The sequence below is a fragment of the Aethalodelphis obliquidens genome, unplaced genomic scaffold (genome assembly GCF_003676395.1).
Source record: "Aethalodelphis obliquidens isolate GAN/ISIS:26980383/991018 unplaced genomic scaffold, ASM367639v1 scaffold28, whole genome shotgun sequence".
In the NCBI taxonomy this organism is placed as follows: Eukaryota; Metazoa; Chordata; class Mammalia; order Artiodactyla; family Delphinidae; genus Aethalodelphis; species Aethalodelphis obliquidens.
Window position 1 is genome coordinate 14090376 of NW_020837972.1, and position 23819 is coordinate 14114194.

General features: G+C 46.8%; 1 protein-coding gene across 1 annotated transcript in view; it reads left to right on the top strand.

Moving 5' to 3' along the window:
• The window catches only part of SRRM4 (serine/arginine repetitive matrix 4), a 169762-nt gene that overhangs the window by 96355 nt on the left and 49588 nt on the right, over positions 1–23819 (top strand). The window contains exon 4 of the mRNA XM_027125289.1: positions 23154–23300. Within this exon, the coding sequence (XP_026981090.1) occupies positions 23154–23300 (147 nt within the window). The remainder of the gene's footprint in view (positions 1–23153; positions 23301–23819) is intronic.

Below are 23819 nucleotides of genomic sequence, written 5' to 3' on the forward strand. Positions count from 1 at the left end.
AAGGAAATAGCCACCCAAGTCCAGGAAGTGCAGCAAGTCCCATACAGGATAAACCCAAGGAGAAACATGACGAAACACATAGTAATCAAATTGACAAAAATTGAAGGCAAAGAAAAATTATTGAAAGCAGCAAGGGAAAAATGACAAATAACATACAAGGGAACTCCCATAAGGTTAACAGCTGATTTCTCAGCAGAAACTCTACATGCCAGAAGGGAGTGGCATGATATACTTAAAGTGATGAAAGGAAAGAATCAACAACCAATATTACTCTACCCGGCAAGCATCTCATTCAGATTCGATGGAGAAATCAAAAGCTTTACAGACAAGCAAAAGCTAAGAGAATTCAGCACCACCAAACCAGCTCTACAACAAATTCTAAAGGAACTTCTCTAAGTGGGAAACACAAGAGAAGAAAAGGACCTACAAAAACAAACCCAAAACAATTCAGAAAATGGTAATAGGAACATACATATCGATAATTACCTTAAACGTGAATGGATTAAATGCTCCAACCAAAAGACACAGGCTCGCTGAATGGATACAAAAACAAGACCCATATATATGCTGTCTACAAGAGACCCACTTCAGACCTAGGGACACATACAGACTGAAAGTAAGGGGATGGAAAAAGATATTCCATGCAAATGGAAATCAAAAGAAAGCTGGAGTACCAATACTCATATCAGATAAAATAGACTTTAAAATAATGAATGTTACAAGAGACAAGGACAGACACTACATAATGATCAAGGGATCAATCCAAGAAGAAGATATAACAATTATAAATATATATGCACCCAACATAGGAGCACATCAATATGTAAGGCAACTGCTAACAGCTATAAAAGAGGAAATCGACAGTAACACAGTAATAGTGGGGAACTTTAATACCTCACTTACACCAATGGACAGAATGAAAATAAATAAGGAAACAGAAGCTTTAAATGACACAATAGGCCAGATAGATTTAATTGATATTTATAGGACATTCCATCCAAAAACAGCAGATTACACTTTCTTCTCAAGTGCACACGAAACATTCTCCAGGATAGATCACATCTTGGGTCACAAATCAATCCTCAGTAAATTTAAGAAAATTGAAATCATATCAAGCATCTTTTCCGACTACAGCGCTATGAGATTAGAAATGAGGTACAGGGAAAAAAAACGTAAAAAACACAAACATATGGAGACTAAACAATACGTTACTAAATAACCAAGAGATCACTGAAGAAATCAAAGAGGAAATCAGAATATACCTAGAGACAAATGACAATGAAAACACGATGATCCAAAACCTATGGGATGCAGCAAAAGCAGTTCTAAGAGGGAAGTTTATAGCTATACAAGCCTACCTCAAGAAACAAGAAAAATCTCAAACAAACAATCTAATCTTACACCTAAAGGAACTAGAGAAAGAAGAACAAACAAAACCCAAAGTTAGCAGAAGGAAAGAAATCATAAAGGTCAGAGCAGAAATGAATGAAATAGAAACAAAGAAAACAATAGCAAAGATCAATAAAACTAAAAGCTGGTTCTTTGAGAAGATAAACAAGATTGATAAACCATTAGCCAGACTCATCAAGAAAAAGCGGGAGAGGACTCAAATCAATAAAATTAGAAATGAAAAAGGAGAAGTTACAACAGACACCGCAGAAATACAAAGCATCCTAAAAGACTACTACAAGCAACTCTATGCCAACAAAATGGACAACCTGGAAGAAATGGACAAATTCTTAGAAAGGTATAACCTTCCAAGATTGAACCAGGAAGAAATAGAAAATACGAACAGACCAATCACAAGTAATGAAATTGAAACTGTGATTAAAAATCTTCCAACAAACAAAGGTCCAGGACCAGATGGCTTCACAGGTGAATTCTATCAAACATTTAGAGAAGAGCTAACACCCATCCTTCTCAAACTCTTCCAAAAAATTGCAGAGGAAGGAACACTCCCAAACTCATTCTATGAGGCCACCTGATACCAAAACCAGACAAATATATTACAAAAAAAGAAAATTACAGGCCAATATCACTGATGAATATAGATGTAAAAATCCTTTACAAAATACTAGCAAACAGAATCCAACAACACATTAAAAGGATCATACACCATGATCAAGTGGGATTTATCACAGGGAGGCAAGGATTCTTTAATATATGCAAATCAATCAATGTGATAAACCATATTAACAAATTGAAGAATAAAAACCATATGATCATCTCAGTAGATGCAGAAATAGCTTTTGACAAAATTTAACACCCATTTATGATAAAGACTCTCCAGAAAGTGGGCATAGAGGGAACCTACCTCAACATAATAAAGGCCATATACGACAAACCCACAGCAAACATCATTCTCAATGGTGAAAAACTGAAAGCATTTCGTCTAAGATCAGGAACAAGACAAGGATGTCCACTCTCACCACTGTTATTCAACATAGTTTTGGGAGTCCTAGCCACGGCAATCAGAGAAGAAACAGAAATGAATACAAATTGGAAAAGAAGAAGTAAAACTGTCACTGTTTGCAGATGACATGATACTATACATAGAGAATCCTAAGGATGCCACCAGAAAACTACTAGAGCTAATCAATGAATTTGGTAAAGTTGCAGTATACAAAATTAATGCACAGAAATCTCTTGCATTCCTATACACTAACGAAAAATCTGAAAGAGAAATTAAGGAAACACTCCTTAATGGTGGTAACACTGCAACAAAAAGAATAAAATACCTAGGAATAAACCTACCTAGGGAAACAAAAGACCTGTATGCAGAAAACTATAAGACACTGATGAAAGAAATTAAAGATGATACCAACAGATGGAGAAATATACTATGTTCTTGGATTGGAAGAATCAATATTGTGAAAATGACTATACTACCCAGAGCAATCTGCAGGTTCAATGCAATCCCTATCAAATTACCAATGGCATTTTTTACAGAACTAGAACAACAAATCTTAAAATTTGTATGGAGACACAAAAGTCCCCGAATAGCCACAGCAGTCTTGAGGGAAAAAAACGGAGCTGGAGGAATCAGACTCCTGGACTTCAGACTATACTACAAAGCTACAGTAATCAAGACAATATGGTACTGGCCCCAAAACAGAAACATAGATCAATGGAACAAGATAGAAAGCACAGAGGTAAACCCACACACCTATGGTCAACTAATCTATGACAAAGGAGGCAAGGATATACAATGGAGAAAAGACAGCCTCTTCAATAAGTGGTGCTGGGAAAACTGGACAGCTACATGTAGAAGAATGAAATTAGAACACTCCCTAACACCATACACAAAAACAAACTCAAAATGGATTTGAGACCTAAATGTAAGACCGGACACTATAAAACTCTTAGAGGAAAACATAGGCAGAACACTCTTTGACATAAATCACAGCAAGATCTTTTTTGATCCACCTCCTAGAGTAATGGAAATAAAAACAAAAATAAACATATGGGACCTAATGAATCTTTAAAGCTTTTGCACAGCAAAGGAAAATATAAACAAGATGAAAAGACAACTCTCAGAATGGGAGAAAATATTTGCAAATGGCTCAGTGGACAAAGGATTAATCTCCAAAATATATAAACAGCTCATGCAGCTCAATATTAAGGAAACAAACAACCCAATCCAAAAATGGGCAGAAGACCTAAATAGATATTTTTCCAAAGAAGACATACAGATGGCCAAGAAGCACATGAAAAGCCGCTCAGCATCACTAATTATTAGAGAAATGCAAATCAAAACTACAATGAGGTATCACCTCACACCAGTTAGAATGGGCATCATCAGAAAATCTACAAACAACAAATGCTGGAGAGGGTGTGGAGAAAAGGGAACCCTCTTGCATTGTTGGTGGGAATGTAAATTGATACAGCCACTATGGAGAACAGTATGGAGGTTCCTTAAAAAACTAAAAATAGAATTACCATATGATCCAGCAATCCCACTACTGGGCATACACCCAGAGGAAACCATAATTCAAAAAGACACATGCACCCCAATGTTCGTTGCAGCACTATTTACAATAGCCAGGTCATGGAAGCAACCTAAATGCCCATTGACAGATGAATGGATAAAGAAGATGTGGTACATATGTACAATGGAATATTACCCAGCCATGAAAAGGAACGAAATTGAGTCATTTGTTGAGACATGGATGGATTTATGGATTGCCATACAGAGTGAAGTACGTCAGAAAGAGAAAAACAAATATCGTATATTAATGCATGTATGTGGAACCTAGAAAAATGGTACAGATGAACCGGTTTGCAGGGCAGAAATTGAGACACAGATGTAGAGAACAAACATATGTACACCAAGGGGGGAAAGCAGTGGGGGGTTAAGGGTGGTGGTCTGATGAATTGGGCGATTGGGATTGACATGTACACACTGATGTGTATAAAATTGATGACTAATAGCCTGCTGTATAAAAAATAAAATATAATTTTAAAAAAGCTTCAAGAGGATTGACATATACACATTACTATATATAATATAGATAACTAATAAGAATCTACTGTATAGCACAGGGAACTCTACTCAGTACTCTGTAATGACCTATATGGGAATAGAATCTAAAAAAGAGTGGAGATAAGTATAAATGATTCACTTTGCTGTAGAGCAGAAACTAACACAACTTTGTAAATCAACTATACTCCAATAAAAATTAATTTAAAAAGAAAGAAAGAAAGTAGGAAGGAAGGGAGGCAAGAAGGGTGGATTTGACAAAGGAATGGAGTCTGGTATTTCCTGGAATTCAGGACCCCACCTTGTGAAAGTTCCAGGGAAATTGGGCTTTGCCTGGTGGTTGGCCTTTTTCTGGGGTGTGGCCGTGACTGCAGCCCTCCAGGCGCCACTCAGTGCCTAGGCCTGGCGGAATTAGTGATGTTGCTATTTCTCTGCCCGTGTCCCCTCAGTGCCCACCATTTCTGAGGATGCCAACCTGACTTCCAACTAACAGGACCTGAGACTCTACCTGAGGGCTCTCTCCAGCCACCAAGCCCACTCCACCCAGACACAGGGCAGGAGTTAATGCCCCTGGGGAGTAGCCTTCAGTCAGGACTGATGGGAGTTGAAGGATAAATTCTCCAGGTGCCTCAGGTGAAAGAACTCGGAGTTGTGTGTCTACACTGGTTCCCAGGGCTCCCCAGCAGGATTAGGCTCCAGGTCCACATGTTAGTGGCTCCTTCATTCCCTGTCTCCCTCCTCACTTCCCTACCAAGGATGCTGGGATCACATCTCTAGGGCTGCATATAAGCGAATGGTCCTTCTCCCACGATAGCCAGAGGCATTTGCTGGTCAGCTGATTCTTCAGAAAAGGGCTCAGACTTACTGGGCCCAGAGCCAAGCTGACAGTGCAGCTGCCCAGAACATTCCGGGTGTCCACCATGGCCGTGGGTCTGCACCAGAGGACAGAAGAGCAGCTGGGGTGTCTAGATGCTCAGCAGAGACCCACCCAGGAGGCTTGGCCATGCAGGGACACAGGGGGAAGGCATCTCAAGTGGGGAGAAGAGTGCAAACAAGACATGGAATTTAGAGTCATCTTTTGAAAGTCTGGAAAAGCAGTACTGCACTCTTGCCACGTACCGTGCACATCACCAGATGCATGACCTCACTGAATCCCCATCACAGCCCTGTGATGTAGGCACTATTATGCTTACCACTTTATGGGTGGGGAAACTGAGGCACAGAGAGGTGAATTCATTTGTCCAAGGCCACATAAGTAGTATGTGGCAAAGCTGGGACTGGAACCCAGGTCTCTGGGTTCAGAGAGTCTAACTGGTTGTGGGGGGGGGAATACCTGGAGGAGAGGTCAGTGGGGGGAGGGGCTCCAGAACACCCAGGAGAGGGACTCGGTTTGTCCTCTGACCCCTGGAGCTGAGGAACTAGTGGCCTGGAAGGTGGGAAGGGGAACAGCAGGGCATCTACAGCAGGAAACCCGGGGAGCCCCATGCTCCTTTCCTGTGTGCAGCATCCTCAGGGCACACCGGCTGCCCTTCAGTACCTGCCCATCTTGGAGAAATTTCTGTTACAAATGCCGGTGTCCTGGGACTTGGGAGCTGTCCCAAGCAGCTATCTGTAGCCACACTGAGTGAGATACACTGCCATCCACTGCCTGTCCCCTCAGTTAACCTCTTCCTTGCTGGCTTGATTGGGCTATTTATCCAGTCAGTTCTCCCATTCAACCAGTATTTACTGAACACACTATGGGCCTGGCACCTTCCAGGTGCCAAGGACACAGTGCTGCAAAATGTTCAGGTTCTGTCTCAAAGGCTTCACAGTCCAGGGGAGGGGAACAGAGATTTAAACTGACAATTTCAGTAAAGGATATTGTGAGCATAGAGAAGGTATATAAACGGTCTAAGTAGTCAGGGAAGTCTTCCTGGACGAGGTGGCATTGTAAGTTGAAATCGGAAGAATGGACAGGAGGAAAACTGGACAGTTTGAAGGAGGCAAGGTGAGTGATGCCATTTCTTAATTAGTAAGAAATAAGCACTGTTCTAAGAGCTTTACATGTATTCGCTGTTAATCCCTGAAATAACCCTATGAGGCAGGTACTCTTATTATCCACATCTTATAGATGAAGCTCTGAGGCCCAGAGGGGTGAAGTCAATTGCTCAAGGTCCCAGAGTGGCAGGACAAGGGTTTGAACCCAGCAATCTGGCACAGGCCGCGCCCTTAAGTTTCACGCTCTGCTGCATCTGGATGCAGGGGCTGTTCAGGGCTGTGCAGGGATGTCAGATGGTTTGCGCACAGTGAGTGAGAGAGCAGCGGAGCATGACACACCAGGAGAGGTCAGCTGGGGCTGTGGACCTTGAAGGCCCATGAGAGCCACATCAAGGAGTTTGGACTTGCTTCTTGGGGCTCTGAAGACAGAAGTGATGTGATTGAATCTGCGTTTTGGAAGAGAACCCTGCCTGCTGCATGGGGAGTGGGCGAGGCAGGGCCAGGGTGAACAAGGAAGCCGTTGCAGTTGTCTGGGTGAGAGATGATGAGGGCTTGGACCAGGGAGGTGGCAGTGGAGATGGAGAGGAGATGGGTGCTGAGATGTTTTGAAATTGAAATGGTGAAGATCTGCTGATGGGCTGGATATGAGAGTGAGAGAAAGAGGGAGCCCGGGGGGATGGCCGGTTGCTGCTTGCCTAAGAAGGTAGAAGGTGGAGCTGGAGAACAGGTGGTGGGGGTGGCGATGTGTTGAAGTTTGGACAGGTGAGTCTCAGGAGCTGATAGGACTTCTGGGAGGAGAGAGAGAAGAGACAGCTGGACACTCGAGTCTCAAGGTCAGAAAAGGGAGATAGCCAGGGTGACCACAGATCCTGGGTATCTACTGTCTGTGCCCCTTTTGATCCTCCAAGTGTTCCAGTTTGCACAATGAGTTCTCTGGCCACCCTGGACATTTCTGAGCTGCCACACGATGCATCTTGACATTGAGAACACCGGGGTCCAGGCTCTACCCGCCTTATACACACACCTCTGGGCACATCATATATATTCATTCATGTGCAGAGTCTTAGCTGGATGCAAGTAAAAACGCGACCATGAATACAGTGGCCAGGGAGACAGCTTCATCACGGTTGAGGAGTGTTGGACTAGTTTTAAAGGGCTTTGCCTCAGTCCTGCCAGACCCCCCGCACTTGTTTTAAGCCTCAGGTCCTACCACAGGGGCTGAGAGATTTGTACCAGGAACCAAGGCTCTGTCTAAATGCCACCAAATGGGTAATTGGCGGAGTCAAGTCATTTCAGTGAATTTTGTTTAACGGCATGGTCTTTCTTTTCCATTTAAACCGTATTCCAAGGCAACCAGAGTGGGCAGCATTTCCCCCCATAAAAAAGAGGATGCCCTACTGCAGATTCACAAAGGCAAGTCCACTCTGGGCCTATGCAAAAGGATGCCACAGGGCCTTTGCACAGGAAAGGGGCAAGTGGGACAGCACATAGCTTTCCAGGTGCACTTTGCATCTCTATCAGCATAGAGCAAAATATCTGTAGAAAGAAACCAGGGCTTTGGTTAGATGGTTGACCCCTAAGGGCAATCAACACTCTAAAACAGGGTTCTGAACCTGGGAAAGATCCTTCTCAAACCCCTTGCCACCGGTTTCTTTTGAAGGCTCTGTGCCTCTCACTCGGTAGAGTCCTTGGGGACACAAGTCGGGAGGCAGCTTTTCCACAGACGTCCAATCTCTGTCTCAACACACCCATCACACATCTATAGAAGGACACGACATTTTCTTGTCCCATTGCATGGTGCTTTCAGAGGCCCAAAGCAGGAAGCACCGTTGGGGTCCAAGGGGTCCACAAGTGGCCCCCATAGTGCTCAGCCCTAGAAGCACAGTGGGGGAAGGGGTTAAGACCATGGGTTCTGGAAACAGACTGCCTGGGTTCAAATTCCACCTCCACCCCAGTTATCGGGATCTCCTCTTGCCTCAGTTTTTTCATTGGTAAGATGCGGTTGATCATTGTACCAGCCTCAAATAATTGTGGTGACAAATATCAGAGCAAACAAATGCCAGGCGCTTAGAACAGTGCTGGCGCACAGCTGCTGCTTCAGGAACATCTGCTCTTATTACTAGTAGTATTAGCATTTATAGTAGTGCCATCAGTTATAATCCAACCTAGAAGTGGGTGCAGGTGGAAGAAACCAGGAGCAGGAACAAAGAGAAGAGGGGTGGAAACAGGGCCTCTTGGCTGCCAGGGCCTTGCTCAGAAGTCCGCAGGGGTCCATGGGATATTATTTCATTCAGACTTTTTTTTTTTTTTTTTGCCAGAATGAGAAATGCAGGTTCTGTGTCAGAAATCATTGCAAATTCCAAATTAGTGAGGTTGCATGGTCCGCGGAAAGGCGCTGGAGGGAAAATTGGTCGATGGGATGTTTTTTAGCTGTCTGAGCAAGCTGTCTGATTGATTGTCTCCATCAATAGACTGTGCAGACAGCAGCCGGGGGAGTGGGTGCAGGAGAGCAAATAGGAAGGAGACAGAACACCAGTCAGCATGGGGGAGGTGGAGACATGGTCACAGTGCAAAGAGACATAGTGACACCAAAAGCTGAACTGTGTGGCCATCCTCAGTCTGGAGACCAGGGACACCCAGCTACAGTTCCTTGAGAGCTCTGGGCTCCCTCACTTGCTGTGTGTCCTTAGGCAAGTCACTACAGCTTTCTGAGCCTCTGTTTTTCTCATCTAAAAACAACCCTTACAATTCCCACCTCAAGGGCTTATTATGGGACTTAAATGAAACAGTGTGTTTTAAATATCTGATGAGGTGTTGGCACAATGTAGGTGCTCAGTAAACATGAGGTCCCTTTACTGTAACACAGTGAGTTGAAGAAGTTGGTATACCCATGCTCCCACCTAGGAACTCAGAAACTGTTTAGAGGTGACAACTCTCATCCTTAAACTGGGGGTGAATGGGCCATGTGGGTCCCTACTGTGCCACCCCAATGTGTTCAGAAAGAGGCAAAGAGATGGGGATGACTTAGACCCAGAGGAGAATCTGACTCACAGAAGCCTTTGAATTGGACAGGCTTTTCGGAGGTCACTGGGGCCAGTCCCCTGTCTTCAGGGTCCCAAGGTCCCAGGCAGGTTGGAAGCCATGCACTCCTCAAAGATGACTGAAAGAATTATCCGTGAGCCTCCTCCCCAAGCAGAAATTCTTCCTCTGAGGGGAGCTACCAAGTCTCTTTCAGTGCTAATTGCAATTATAATAGTAAGACATTGTGCTTAGCTTAATAACTATATATTTCCCACAACTACACCAATACATAAGGTATTATCCCCATTTTAAAAATGAGAAAACTGAGGCTTAAATAGATGAGAGACCTTGCTCAAGGGTATGCTGCAATATCTTGGGGCAAAGAGAGTGCAGAATTTATTTCTTTGGGGAAATGGGCAGTGGGGTCGGGGGTGGGCTGGGGGAGTCAGAAACAGCTGAGCTGAGCCTTGACGGCTGAGCGAGGCTTTTCCTGGCAGAGAAGGGAAGAGAGGGCACTGCGGGGCAGAGGGATCCGCTTGAGCAGACAGCGAAGTTGAGAGACTCTGCCCCAAAGGCTATTTACAATGAATAATTCCAGTTACAATGACAGCTAACATTGATGAAGTGCTTACTCTGCACGAGGAATGGTGTTAAGCACTTCACGTGCATCACCTCTACGAGCTGGACACTACCAGTTACCCCGTTCTGCAGAAGAGAGGTGAAGTGACTCGTCCAGGATCACAGCTTGAAAACAGCAAAACCAGCTTTCAAGCTGCAGTCGGCCTGATTTCAGTGCTCCTTGTGGCCCCCGGTTGCTCAGGTGCTGTCTGTGGCCAGCAGAGAAACCGCAGAGCTGAAAAAGCCCTCTGCGCACGTGCTGGGGGCCCCTAGCCGTCCCTGCCACAGTCCTTCCCCACCACCCCAAGCCCTCCTGGAGCCCGGGGACCCATCACGGTTGGTGGGAGATAGTCTTGAAGCTGACTGCCTACTAAAGATAAAGGTTTGACTTTTAAAAGGCAGGTGAAAATCCCAGCAGAGGGACAGACCTTTCCCATCAACTCCTTCCTCACAGTTAACTGTGGAGGAGCCGTTTTCTACAGGTGGTACAGCTGGATGCCTGGGCTGGCCTTCAGAAATGGGCACTTCCGGGTAAAGACAGAGGACTGGTCTCTCCAGAGATCCCTCTCCCACAGGAAGTCCTTTGTCAGGGAAGAATGACAATGGCAAAGGAGGGGCCTCTGGGCCAAGCCTACAGGAGGATGAATGGGAAGGGTGTGATTTGAGAACTCACTGATGATTGGTGCGGGAACTTCGGAGGGGGAGCCTTTTGAGAGCTTTCTGCTGATTGGTGGAGTTGTGACCGGACCGGCCTGTCCGCTCATTCTGCTGCCATCGTCTTCCTCATCACTATCATCGTCAAAGACATCAAATAGCTTCATGCGATAACATATATTGGGCATTTGTTATGTCCCCATAAAATGTGCTAAACATTTTACAACCGTCTTATGAGACAGGTAATATTAACATACCCACGAACATTTGCCGTCCTCAGCTGGGAAAACATTGAAGGTTTAATGATACTAAGTAACTTCCGCTGGGTAAACATAGCCTGGAAGTAGCAAAGCAGAGCTTCAAACCCATGTCTGTTTGAACAAATACAGTACTTAACTATTGTTTTGCATTTAGTGGTTTGGTAGAGGAAAACTTGGTCTGGGTCTGTCTTTGATGGAATTCACAAGAAATTAAGCCTGAGACAGCGATTTGGGTGCACAGACTTATTGAGGGTGTGCTCTCAGGAGAAGGGGAGAGACGAAGCAAGCTAGGGCAGTACAGAAAGCTAAGAAAAGATGTACTTCCAGCTAGACTCTAGCCTCAGCCTGATCCCACAGGGAGCTCTAGAGTGTGAATTGTATTACCTTGCCGCAAGGGGAAGGTCGTTTGTACCCCCAAGTCAGTCGTTGGCTATGGGATGCCTCGCCACCCGCCAGGGGTGGATATAACCTTCTTGGAAGGGATGCCTGTGCGGTATTTGTAGGCAACACTCACACTGACTAAGATCTGAGTAATAGCTTTCGCTACAGCTGCAGAAGAACTGATTGGTGGTCCCTGCTCAGCCCCTAACTCGCCGAGTGTCCTGGAATGTAGCACTGGCCCCTCTCTGGACCTCAGCTTCTCCTGGGTAGAGTTGCAAGGGCTGGCTTAGCTCTGACAAGTTCTGGCTCTGTGATCAGGCAACACAGCCACTGCCCCAGCCTGCAATCTCTGTTTCTAAAACCCAGGAGGAGACATGGGGCCCCTCGGGTGGTTCCAACAGCGTAAGGTGAGGTGTCTGACAGCTTCCCCCGCTGAAGCCCTTTATCTCACTTCTCTGCTGTGTTATTTTAAAACTAACGAGCCCATGGGCTTCCCTGGTGGCGCAGTGGTTGAGAGTCCGCCTGCTGATGCAGGGGACATGGGTTCGTGCCCCGGTCCGGGAGGATCCCACATGCCGCGGAGCGGCTGGGCCCGTGAGCCATGGCCGCTGAGCCTGCGCGTCCGGAGCCTGTGCTCCGCAACGGGAGAGGCCACAGCGGTGAGAGGCCCGCGTACTGAAAAAAAAAACAAACAAAAAAAACTAACGAGCCCAGACCCCAGGAGCTCGCCGCCTGCTCGCCGCCTGCCATCGAGATTTGTGGCTTGTCCGCTCTGTCCTCTCTGCAGATTTTAGCGGTAGCTTACTCTCTGCTTGTTAGGAATTTTCTGCCAAACCTCAGCCCCAGAAAGGGGGGACGTGTGTGTTGTGTGTGTCTACGGGAACACAAAGTCCCAACTGCACCACGCTCCCCGATGCCCTCCCTCATCACCACCCCCACCTCTGGAGTTCCAGCTGATGAAAGGGTCCAGTTGGTTGTCCCGGGAAGACAGGAAGAGATAAATTCATCCCTGGGCTATTGAGAGAGAAAAGCCAGGACCCAGCAGCGAATGGGTAGCCACTCAGCTTGGTGGGGGGAGCAAGGTCCCAGTGTAGGGAGGATCTCCGGGGACACTCAAGGGCACCCTGACCTCCCTGCCCTTTCCCTTCCCAGAATCCCTTGTCTTGAGCTGTTTGGTGAAAGGGAATCGGAATGAGCAGTGAGGCTGGTGAACAGTGTGATCTCTCCCTGATATTTAAAGTGCCGCCGTGTGCCAGAAACTAAGTGCTGGGCATGCATCGTGCCGTTTCACCCTCACAACCGTCCTGTGAGGTGCAGACAACTGGTGCTTTCACCAGAGAGGTGAAGGGACTCGCCCAGGGTCGTGCCTTTGAGCACGGTGAGTGCCCAGGCAGGGCCAGTGTGAGAAATCTAACCACTGTGCTCTGGCAGCCCTCCCCGGACAAGCAGCCCAGCCCCCTCTGTGCCACCTGTCTTGTTTCCTGCAGGCAGTGGTGCCCTGTCTCTACTCAGGACTTCTCCTCTCTTGGGTCACTTCACCCCACATGAGAGTTTCTTATGTACCTACCCCTTGTCTTCCTCTGAACTGTGAGCTTCTTGAGGGAAAGACGTCTGGATCATCTTGAAATGACCCTCCACCAGAAGTAAAGTGATGCTTAGCAGATGAGTGAATGAGTGATTAATGAATCAGTGAATAAATGAATAGCTAATGAAGAAATAGATGAATGAATGCATAAACAATAAATGAATCACTGCATCTAAAGGAATGAATTGGAAGAATCAGACATTTTATTAGTATATTTTAAGAGCCAGTCCGCCCGGCTGGGACACTTCTATCGAGCCATTTTGTTATTCTGAAACTCCGCCGATACAACTCCCTCAGAGCTTACCTTTGTCCTCAGTTTCCCACTTCACTCTAGCCACGTGCTCCTGGTTACTCCCCAGAAGATCCAATCTTCTGGCTTTCAACACCATCTAAATGCTAACATCACTCAAGGGCTTTTCCCCAGCGCTAATGTCTTCTCTGAACTCCAGTCTCCTGTATCCAACTGCCCACCTGCCATCTCCACGAGGGGGTGTCTAATTAGCATCTCAAAACTAACATGTCCAGAACTGAGCTCTGGGGAACCCTTACAAAACACCCCTCACCTGCAGCTGTCCCCGCCCAGTCAACGGCAGCTTATCGTCCCCGTTGCTCAGACCAGAACCCTTGGCGTCACCCGTGAGCAAACTTGGTTGATTCCAACTTCAGTATCTGTCCGGAAACCGACCGCTTCTCACCACTGCACCAGCGATAACACCGATCCCGGCCCTCGTCTCCTGTGGGGTGCTGCAATCATCTCCTCACGGGCCTTCCTGCATTAATCCCAGCTCCCTGGCTATCCACGCTCAGCAAACTGCCAAAGAGATCCTTTAAAACCTAAGTCAGATTACATCGCTCCTCTGCTTAGAACCCTCCAACGGCATCTCACCTCACTCAGAAAGAGCCAAGGCCCTGCAGCAGCCCACCAGAACATGATCTGAACCCCCCTTACCCTTCGACATCACCCCCTCCTCTCGTCCCCTTTGCTGACTCACTTCCAACCTCAGTGTATCTCGTACGTTCCAACTTCAGGGCCTTCGCGTTGGCTGTGCCCTCTGCCTGTTTTGCTCGTTTCCAGGCTCACTCCCTCATCATCTTCAAGTCTCACTCAAATGTTCCCTTCTCAGTGAAACCTTCTCTGATCACACCGTCTAAAACCACATTCCCCTCCTGGTAGCATTTTCAGTTCCCCTTATCCATCTCCCTTTCTTTCTTTCTTTCTTTCTTTCTTTTTTTTTTTAATAGCCTTCTTTGCCTTCGAATACGCTCCACAGTTCATGCAGTTCTGCTTATTTTCTGCTCTCCTCTCCCCTCTGCCCATCCCAGGAGAATGCAAGCTCCGCCAGGTAGAGAGTTTTTTCTGTCTTATTCTCTGCTGTGTCTCCAGTGCCTAGAACATGCTCCACAGGTAGTAGGTGCTTAATAAATATTTGTTGTCTCAGTGGCTGAAGGAAGGATACGTGAATGGTCCCTGACAGCACCTCCTGGGACCAGTTGTTACTCTCTCAGCTCTTGAACCAAGGCTTCTGCTACTCCAGACTGAAGGTTTCCTATGAGGCTGAGGGCTTCTTCCCTCTTCCCAGCAGATCTTGCTTGCTTGGCCTCTCCTCTAGCAGTAACCTTCATGATGTCCAAAAGGGACTCATCTAGCACAGTCCCTCCCAGGGCAAGAAAATCTAATCAGCAATTTTCCCTCCATGGAGAAATCCAAACCCTGTGTCTGCAATTCCAGCTGATAGAAAGGTCTTGCAGTTGCCCCTGGGCTGGAGCGAGAGGTGTTCCTTTTTCCTGTGGTGACACAGCTGGGTAGAATCAGGGCATGAAGCCAGGTCAGTAGAACTGCAGGACCTCTGCACTTTCCCAGCGTCACCTGATTACCCCTCACAATGTGGTCAAGTGGGAAACCACAACATTTTGGAATTCAGCCAGCTCCCAAGCTGGGGGCAGCCCTCATGTCAGACAACACCAAGAATCTGATTCAGTCCCCTTCTTGGCAGTTTGAACCCTCACTAGGCACATAGGCAATCGACAGGCCAGCCTGTGAAGGGCAAAATGACTGGGTGGACTGGGGGTGGATTGCAGGGCAGTGGGCTTGTGTTCTGTGATGAGAATTCAAAACCCAGGCAGGCTGGGGCCCTGACCTGCCTGGCTGAGCTGGGGAAGAAGTGCTGAGCTCATTTGGCTCCATATGGTTCTTTTGTCTTTTGACCTGAACTTGGGAACTGGATGGGGTTTTTTTTTTATTTATTTTATTTATTTATTTTTGACTGCGTTGGGTCTTCCTTGCTGTGCGCGGGCTTTCTCTAGTTGCGGCGAGCGGGGGCTACTCTTCATTGCGGTGCGCATGCTTCTCACTGCGGCGGCTTCTCTTGTTGCGGAGCACAGGCTCTAGGCACGCAGGCTTCAGTAGTTGTGGCTCGCGGGCTCTAGAGCGCAGGCTCAGTAGTCGTGGTACATGGGCTTAGTTGCTCCGCGGCATGTGGGATCTTCCCGGACCAGGGCTCAAACCCGTGTCCCCTGCATTGGCAGGTGGATTCCTAACCGCTGCGCCACCAGGGAAGCCCCAGGAACTGGACAGTTTTTGATATACAAGAGTGTTTACCACGCACAAATACACATGTTCACACACTCACATGCTCTCAGCCCTGGGAACTGAACTAAACCGTTCTCACCAGTTGCCTGAGGACAGAGGGTGCTAGAAAGCTGGATCAGTCCAAATCATTTGTAAAATCTACAACCTGGCTACTCAAAGTATGGTCCGTGGAGCAATAACATCACCTGGGAATTGGTTAGAAATGCAGAAGCTCAGGCCCTAACCCAGACCTACTTAATCGGCATCTGCACTCTATCAAGATCCCCAGGTGGTTCACATACACGTGAAGGTGTGAGAAGCACCTGTGCACTTGGCCCTGAAGAATCTAGCCCTGACTACCTCCTTAGTCTCAGCTCCTGTTTTTTTCTGCTCTCCCACATTCATTGCAGCATTATTTACAGTAGCCAAGACATGGAAACAACCTAAGTGTCCATGGATAAAGACAATGTGATATATATCATACATGTATCTGATAGATAGATAGATAGATAGGTGAAATGGAATTCAGCCATAAAAGGAAGGAAACCCTGCCATTTGTAACAACATGGATGGACATTGAGGGCATTATGCTAAGTGAAATAAGCCAGTCTCAACTCTTACCTTCCATCCTCCACCCCAACTATCTCTTCCAACTTACTACTTCCTCTGCAGTTCCTTGAAGTCCATTGCTGTGTCTCGGTGCCTGGCCTTTGCACATGACCAATTTCCGTATATCTTTTAGGAGACTTTTCACAGCCACCTGCCCATGTTCCCCAGGCTGGATTAGATGCTCTTTCTGTGGTTCCATGGTTCTCTGAGCTTCTCTCCATCAGAGAACTGACTATACCATATTGTAATCCCCAGGTGAGGAATCAGTGTTCCTCTTCCAGGCTGGAAATTCCTTGAGGACAGAGATAAGTTTTAGTTACTTTTGGGTCCTTAAAATCTGATACCAAGTAGGCATTCAGTAAACAGCTGTTGAATAAATGAATGAAATAATGAGGGAAATGCCAGCCTCATAAAACTTGTTTTCTTTCTCATTCAGTTCTTACTAAGCTGAGCGTCGTGGCTCCCACATCCAGATGATGCCTCCCACGGTGGCTGTCTGGAATCCCTGATCTTCCCCCAAGCTCCTACACTTTTTCCAATCGTGATAGCAAAGCTCAAAGAATCACAGCTCTCTCAGAGGATCCCCAACCAGGCTTAATTAACCTTGAAAAGGCCTTGGTACCGAGACGTCAGGCCGGCATATTAACAGGACCCAGACTGAAGCCCCGGTAGCCAAGGCACAAATTAGTCAAATCCATCTTCCCCAAGGGCTGGCTCAGCCCAGCGATAAACCTTGGGTTCTCTGCTGGACTCGTGAGCTGGGGGTCTGTGCCTTCATTGTCTACTGAAACGGGGAGACAGTAGGTGTCTGGCTAAGTGCAGGGACAAGGGCGGATCATTCACAGCCCTGGATGCAAGTGTAGAACAAGAATCTTGGATGGGAAGCAAGTTCCTTTGCCTCCCCAGGTCTCAGTGTCTTCGTGTGAGTAATGGGGATAAGTTCACCAAACTGAGTACCTTACCGGGAGCCTTGTCAGCATCTATTGAGACGCTGGATTTGCCAGTGCTCTATACCCGGGAGAAGCTATTAGTGGGATGGGGAAAGTAAGTGTCAGGGATGTCCCGAATCTAATGGCCAAGTGCCACTTCTATTTGTGGAATGTAAGGTTCAGGCCAGAGGCAAACACATGAGGCAAAAATCCCTGTCGTACAGGGAAATTACTAACATTCACCCTATGCCCCCACTTATTATTTCCTTATATTTTCAAAGTGTTTTCCAGATTGCTCTCCTTTTCTCTCAGCTGATTCTCATAAACAAGCAGGGCCTCTGGTGCTCTTGCCATTTACTACCCCTGGGTCTCAATTTCTCCATCTGTACAGTGGGGGTGGCCATGCCTGCTCCTGGGTTTCTCTGGAAGCTTACATGAGACGACGCAGAGAAGGGCTTAGCCCGGTGTCTGGCACGGAGTAGGTGCTTGATAAATGCCAGCTGTTGTTCTGATCAAAGGACGTGGGAAGAGTACTGGACTGGGGGTCGGAAGGCCACAGTTCAAGCTGAAGCTCTGACGTGAGTCGCCCTGTGGCTTTGGGCAAGACTCCTCTCTTCTTGGGACCTCAGTTTCCTCATTCTGCACAGAGGTGGGCAGGGGCCGGCATCCTCACTCCCCTCCACCGCTGTTTGTCTCTGATTCCCCAAACGGTGTTTAACTCACACTAGTGCTCGAGGCACCCAACCGGCTGAGTGAACACTTTGTTGGAGTCAGGAGCTTTGATGGGGGAAGCAGGGAAGCAGCTAGGGAGCCAGTCATCTTGGAGAGTTTTGCAGAAAGTTCAGCCCTCTTATCACAGGCTGTGAATCTGCTGGTTGCCATGACTACGGAGAGCAGCATCTAAGCTCCAGGTCGCTGATTAGCAGGAACTGAGCGGGAGGCCTTGAGGAATGCAGCACTTGTGCCTCCCTCCCTCCTTCTGTGAAGTGGAGTGCACTGGCCCTTGACTTCTCTGTTTTAGCCGTCCCCTGAAGAGCTCGCCTTCTTTTAAGTATTTTTTTTTTAATGCAACATCAAAGAGCTGCGTGGAAAAAACGAGGCAGCTGCCTGTACTCCTCAGCAAGGATGGGACACAGAATTTTTCTTAAAGCCCTGCAAAGATGCAAAGCTGGAGGCAAAGAAGGAAGATGGGTGGGGCTACGGGGGTGGAGGTACCATGGCTGAGGTCTGAGTCCACTGAAGTGCTGTGTGGCCTCAGACTGGTCCTTCTTCCTGGACCTCTGCTTCTTTATATGTGAGGAGAGGTTGCATCTGACCCGTGGTTCTCACATGAGATTGGTCATCAGAATTGATTTGTAAATTCATTCATTCAACAAATGCTTCCTGAGTAAGGAGGCATTGTCTATGCCAGGCACTAGATCCTTGGGGATTCGGTGGTGAGAGAAGAGACTAGTTCCCACACTCAGGAAGCTTACATTCTAGTCCAGAAGACAAACGGTTAGCAAATAAACATGTAAAATGGTCATTTCAAATAGTAACAAGTCCTGTGAAGGAGGGAAGGCACAGCAGCCACTGTGACGGTGGCCGGTGATGAGAGGAGCACGATTACATAGGGGGATAAGGGAGGGCTTCTCCGAGGAGGTGACATTTGAGTGAAAAGAAGGAGCCGGCCATGCAGATAGCTGGAGGAGGAACAGCATACCAGGTGGAGGGAACAGAAAGAGCAAAGGCTCTGAGTAAGGGCCCTGTCCCATCTGAGGAGCAGCAAGAAGGCCATGTGGCCAAAGTAGAGTAAGGGACAGGGAGGGGTAGGAGATGGGGTCTAGAGGGACAGAGGCCAGGTCATTCAGAGCCTTTTAATCCCAATAATCAGTTTGGATTTATTCTTGACCTAATAGAAGGTGAACTACCTGGGATGTTTCTTTAAGTTGCAGGTTCCCACGTTTCATCCTTGGAAACTCTGATTTATTATGGCTATGATGGGACCTAGGAATCTGTATTTTTTAAAGTTCCTTAAGGGGCCTCTGATACTGTGGCATGTTTAGCAGAGCCTGGACTACATGATCCCTGAGTCTCTTTCAGTTTTAAAAAAGCTAAGAAGCAAAGTATTAGAACACATTTAAACAATCTTAAATGTTACATTAGGAAGGATTCCTTTCATCTTTCCCTCACCACTCCCTGTCAGCCTGGTAGAATCAGTTCTGTTTTTGTTTGTGTAATAATCCCAGGTGAGGTACCCAACACCAGGAAGGGGAAGCCAGTGCTATTGGGAAAAAAAAGAACTACCACATCAAGGAGTGTCAAGCTAAGCTATAAGCTGCAGCAGCTCCATTATACCGCTCTCCTCATCAAACCATTGTCAGGGTTTCCATCCCTGATTCTCCACCCTGCTGCTGGCAGCGATGGGTGAGGCACTGTCCCTGCCTTAAGCTTTGTCCGCCAGTGCCTGGCAGTAGTATCCCCCAGCTTTCCCTGCACTGGGGATAACCCACGCCTCTATTAGCACAAGTCACTGAGACCTTCCATCCAATGGCAGCACTATTTGTCATGTATTTATTCACTGCCAAACTCCTCACATCGACTCAGTTTCTGCCTAGTGCAAGGTTGCCTCAGGCACATATTTGTGTCTTGGTTTCCTGTAACGCTCCAGAAAGTCCAAAATTCCATTCTTGTGTGTGTGTCCAACTCAAGACTCTGCTGGGCAATACGCGTCCATTCATAAACTCGCTGATCACTAAGTCATTGCAGTAGTCTCCCGATCTCTTTCTTCCCTTCCTTTGAGTGTCCGAAGCCCGTGGAGAGAACCTTCTGAAATGTAAGCCAGACCACATCACCCTTCTCAGCCGCATGGGACCCAAAGGTCTTCCATGACCTATGTAGTCCAGGCTTTGCTAAACCTGGCACAGTATCAGAGGCCCCCAAGGAACTTTTTAAGAACATAGATTCCTAGGTCCCATCAAAGACCTCATCTCTGATCTGTCCTCTTATCACTCTAACCCCTGCTTGCTATTCCTTGTATATGCCAAGTGTCTTTGAACTTGCTATTCCTTCTGCCTAGAACATACTTCCACTGATTGCGGATACCTGTATAGAAGTTGTATATTACTGAGCAACAAAATACTCCAAATCTTTGTGGCTTAAAACAACAATAAACAGTTATGTTTTGCAGTTTCTGTGAGTCAAGAGTTTGGCTGGGTGACTGACTCACTCACCACTCTCATGAGATGGTGGTCAGATGTCAGCCACGGCTGCTGTCTTATCTGAAGGCTTGACTGCGGCCGGAGGACCCACTTCCAGGGTGGCTCAGTCACATGGCTGATAGTGCTGGCTGTTGGCAGGAGGCCTCAGTTCTGTCACATGGGCGTCTCCACAGGGCTGCTTGAGTGTCCTCACAACATGGCGACCAGCTTCCCTCAAAGTGATCAATCCAAGAGGAAGAGGCAGAAGTTGCCTTCATGACCTCGTCTTGGAAGTCACATCTCATCACTTTTAATTCAGTCTGTTCATTAAAAGTGAGTCACTAGCCCATCCAGTATTCACAGGGAGGGAAGTTAGGCTCCAGCTTTTTTTTTTTTCCTCTTTTTAAAATTTATTTATTTATTTTTGAAGTATAATTGACTTACAATATTGTGTTAGTTTCAGGTGTACAGCAAAGTGATTCCATCATGTGTGTGTGTGTGTACACACACACACACACACACACACACACACACACACATATAGATATTCTTTTTCAGATTATTTTCCCAAATAGGTTATTACAAAATATTGAGTATAGTTCCCCTTGCTATACAGTAGGTCCTTGCTGTTTATCTCTTTTCTATATAGTAGTGTGTATCTGTTACTCCCAAACTCCTAATTTTTCCCTCCCCCCGCTTTCCCCTTTGGTAACCGTAAGTTTGTTTTCTATGTCTGTGAGTCTATTTCTGTTTTGTAACTAAGTTTATTTGTATCGGGTGTTTTAGATTCCACATATAAGTGGTATCATATGATATTTCTCTTTCTCTGTCTGACTTACTTCACTTAGTATGGTAATCTCTAGGTCCATCCATGTTGCTGCAGAAGGCACTATTTCATTCTTCTTTATGGCTGAGTGGTATTCCATCGTATATATACCACATCTTCTAGGATTCAGCTTTTGATGGTATGAGTGTCAAAGAATTTGTGAACACATTTTAAAACCAACACAAACTGCAAGGTTAGTCTCTGATCCTTCAAGTCTCCACTCTCTTGTTACTTCCTAAAAAAGTCCTTCCCTGATTACTGTATATGAAATAACAGTCACCCGCTCCCATTTCCTAGCCCCATTCCACTGATTTATTCTCTCCATAAGTTATTACCAACAAATAAGCCATATTGTTACTTTCTTGTGTGTTTAATACCTGCTTTTCCATCTGTAATCTGAACTCCATGATCTCGGGGAACACCTGTGTCTTGTTCACTGCATCGCCGGTCTTAGAACTGGCCTGGACACACTGCACGCACTCAGGGAATAGGCGTTCGTGAATGTTGGGTTAGCCTTGTCTAGGACAAGTGTGGCAAGAGGCAAACCCTGCTGGAGGCTGGGTAGAAACTGCAAGCTTTGAGTTATCTGAAAAGAGCCAGGGCAGCATTCCACACAGATAGACTGGAGGGAACGCAGGCATGGAAATGGAACCCTCATCGTGGGAGAAGGGCTGCAGGGAGGTGTAGGGAAAACTGGAGTTCTGGTAGCATGGAGTTGGCAGTGAGGGGGGCTGGGCGGACCCGACTAGAATCTCCATCCTTCCTGGGCTTGAAGTGTCCCCCAGCTCTGCTTCTAAAGATGCTCCGATCAGCGGCTGACAGAGAAGGATGTGTTTTGCTGCCCTTCCTTCAATATTGACCAGGCTTGGCCTGCGCTCCTGGCAGCCTGAAGGAGCAGGGGGCTTATCAAATGTATTCATCCTGAGTCATAAAACCAATCTTGATGCACTGGCTGCAGGAGCTCGGTGCAGGAGAAATGCTAATGCCTTTGATCAATGCTTGACCTGGGATTTGCAGGCAGGGTGAGCAGGCTGGGATGCTCGCTGGATGGGGCCAGAGCCACCTGTGGTTCTCAGACTCCTGACTGAATGACAGGAGCCAGGAGACTTGAGTGACAGTTTCTTCAAAGACTGAGTAACTAAGCAACTTCCTTTCCCTCTCTGGGGCTCAGAGAAGGAGGTGGGACGCAGGTAATTTCCCTGTGTTATTTGGACCTCATCTCAGAGGCAGAGAAGAGAACTTCAGGCCTTCATGGGAACTGCCGTCCCAACTAGGCGTGCTCACACCTGCTAAGGACACCAAATGGGAGCTTTGGTTCACAGAGAAGTAAAGGGAAAGGGCAGTGATATTTCTTAGGCCTTCCTGTTTGCTTGTATTATCTCATTTTATCTTCACAACAACTCAACAATATATGGACTGATATTATTCCCTATTTTATAGTTGAGGAAACTGCAGCTCAGAGAGGTTGAGGGACTGATCCCAGGACCTAGAGTTACTAAATCGTGAAGATAGTGTTTAAATGAAGCTGTCTCTGTGCCATACACAGATAAGGCAGAAAAGTGGGATCGAAATGGCAAAGGAGAGTTTGAACTAATCCTATACTGCTTTGGCCTCCAGTTAAGTCTTGAGGAAGGAAGTAAAATGCTGGTTTCCAGCCTCTCCCTGTGATTCAATCAGGTTAGGCTAGGCTATGCTGAAGTAACAAGTAAGTCCCTGAACCTCAGTGGCTTAACCTAACTAAGGCTTATTTCTGTCATGCAAAGTCTGATGTGGTCCAGGCATCTCTCCTCCATCAAGTAGCTTCACCTTTTGGAATGTGTGGCCTCCAGAGTCACTGTGACAGAGGGAGAGAGAGCTGGAGATGACACACAGATCTTACTGCCTCAAACTGGAAACAATACATATCACTCCCATTCAGAGACCATTGACCCTTGATGATGATATGGCCCCAGCTTAACTCCGAGGGAGGTTGGAAATATTCTGACATCTATGAATGTTTGATGAACAGTAAGAATCTCTGTCATATCCTAACACTTTTGCCTCCTTATTTCCTCCCCTATAGGACAGAACCCCAGAGCAGCCCCATGGTCCCAGCTCAGGATGGACCCTCGGAAAAGCTGAGCCAGCCTCTGGCCACTGAGGTCTTGGGCTCCAACAGCTGGGAGAGAGGCAAAGCCTGCCAGGAGGCCAGTCCTGCCAGAGCACACAGGTGAGACCCTGCCCCCGCTCCCCTCTTCAATCTAACAGGGAAGTTCAACTTGAGGTTGGAGAAATGAAGTTTGTCTCTCTGACCACTCTTCCTCTCTCGCTTTTGCAAGTTCCTCTTTGAGATCCTTAAATCAGATCAAAACCCATCTGAGAATTAGATGGAAGCTATGAATGCCAAGAATACTCCCCAAGTTCTGTGTACCATTTCAGAGGACTCATAGACCCCTGAGACTTATGAACAGGAGTCTCTAGTTAAGAGCCTGAATCCTGAGGCAGGGGCTTAGGAAGCCAGAGCAGCTTTCATGGATGAAGTCTGCTTCTCCACCCAGGGTGCCCTCTACCCAGGCTAGCTACAGGCTTTAGTTAGTTAGGCCGTGATTTCAATGCGGGGGAAACAGTTAATCCTATCAGCTTGAAGAAGTGAAGTTCAACATCGGTTCTGGAGGATTTTCCCCAGGAAACAGAAAAAAAAAAATGTTTCCATAAGAGGCTGAAGGAGACGGAGAGAGAAGGGGAGGGG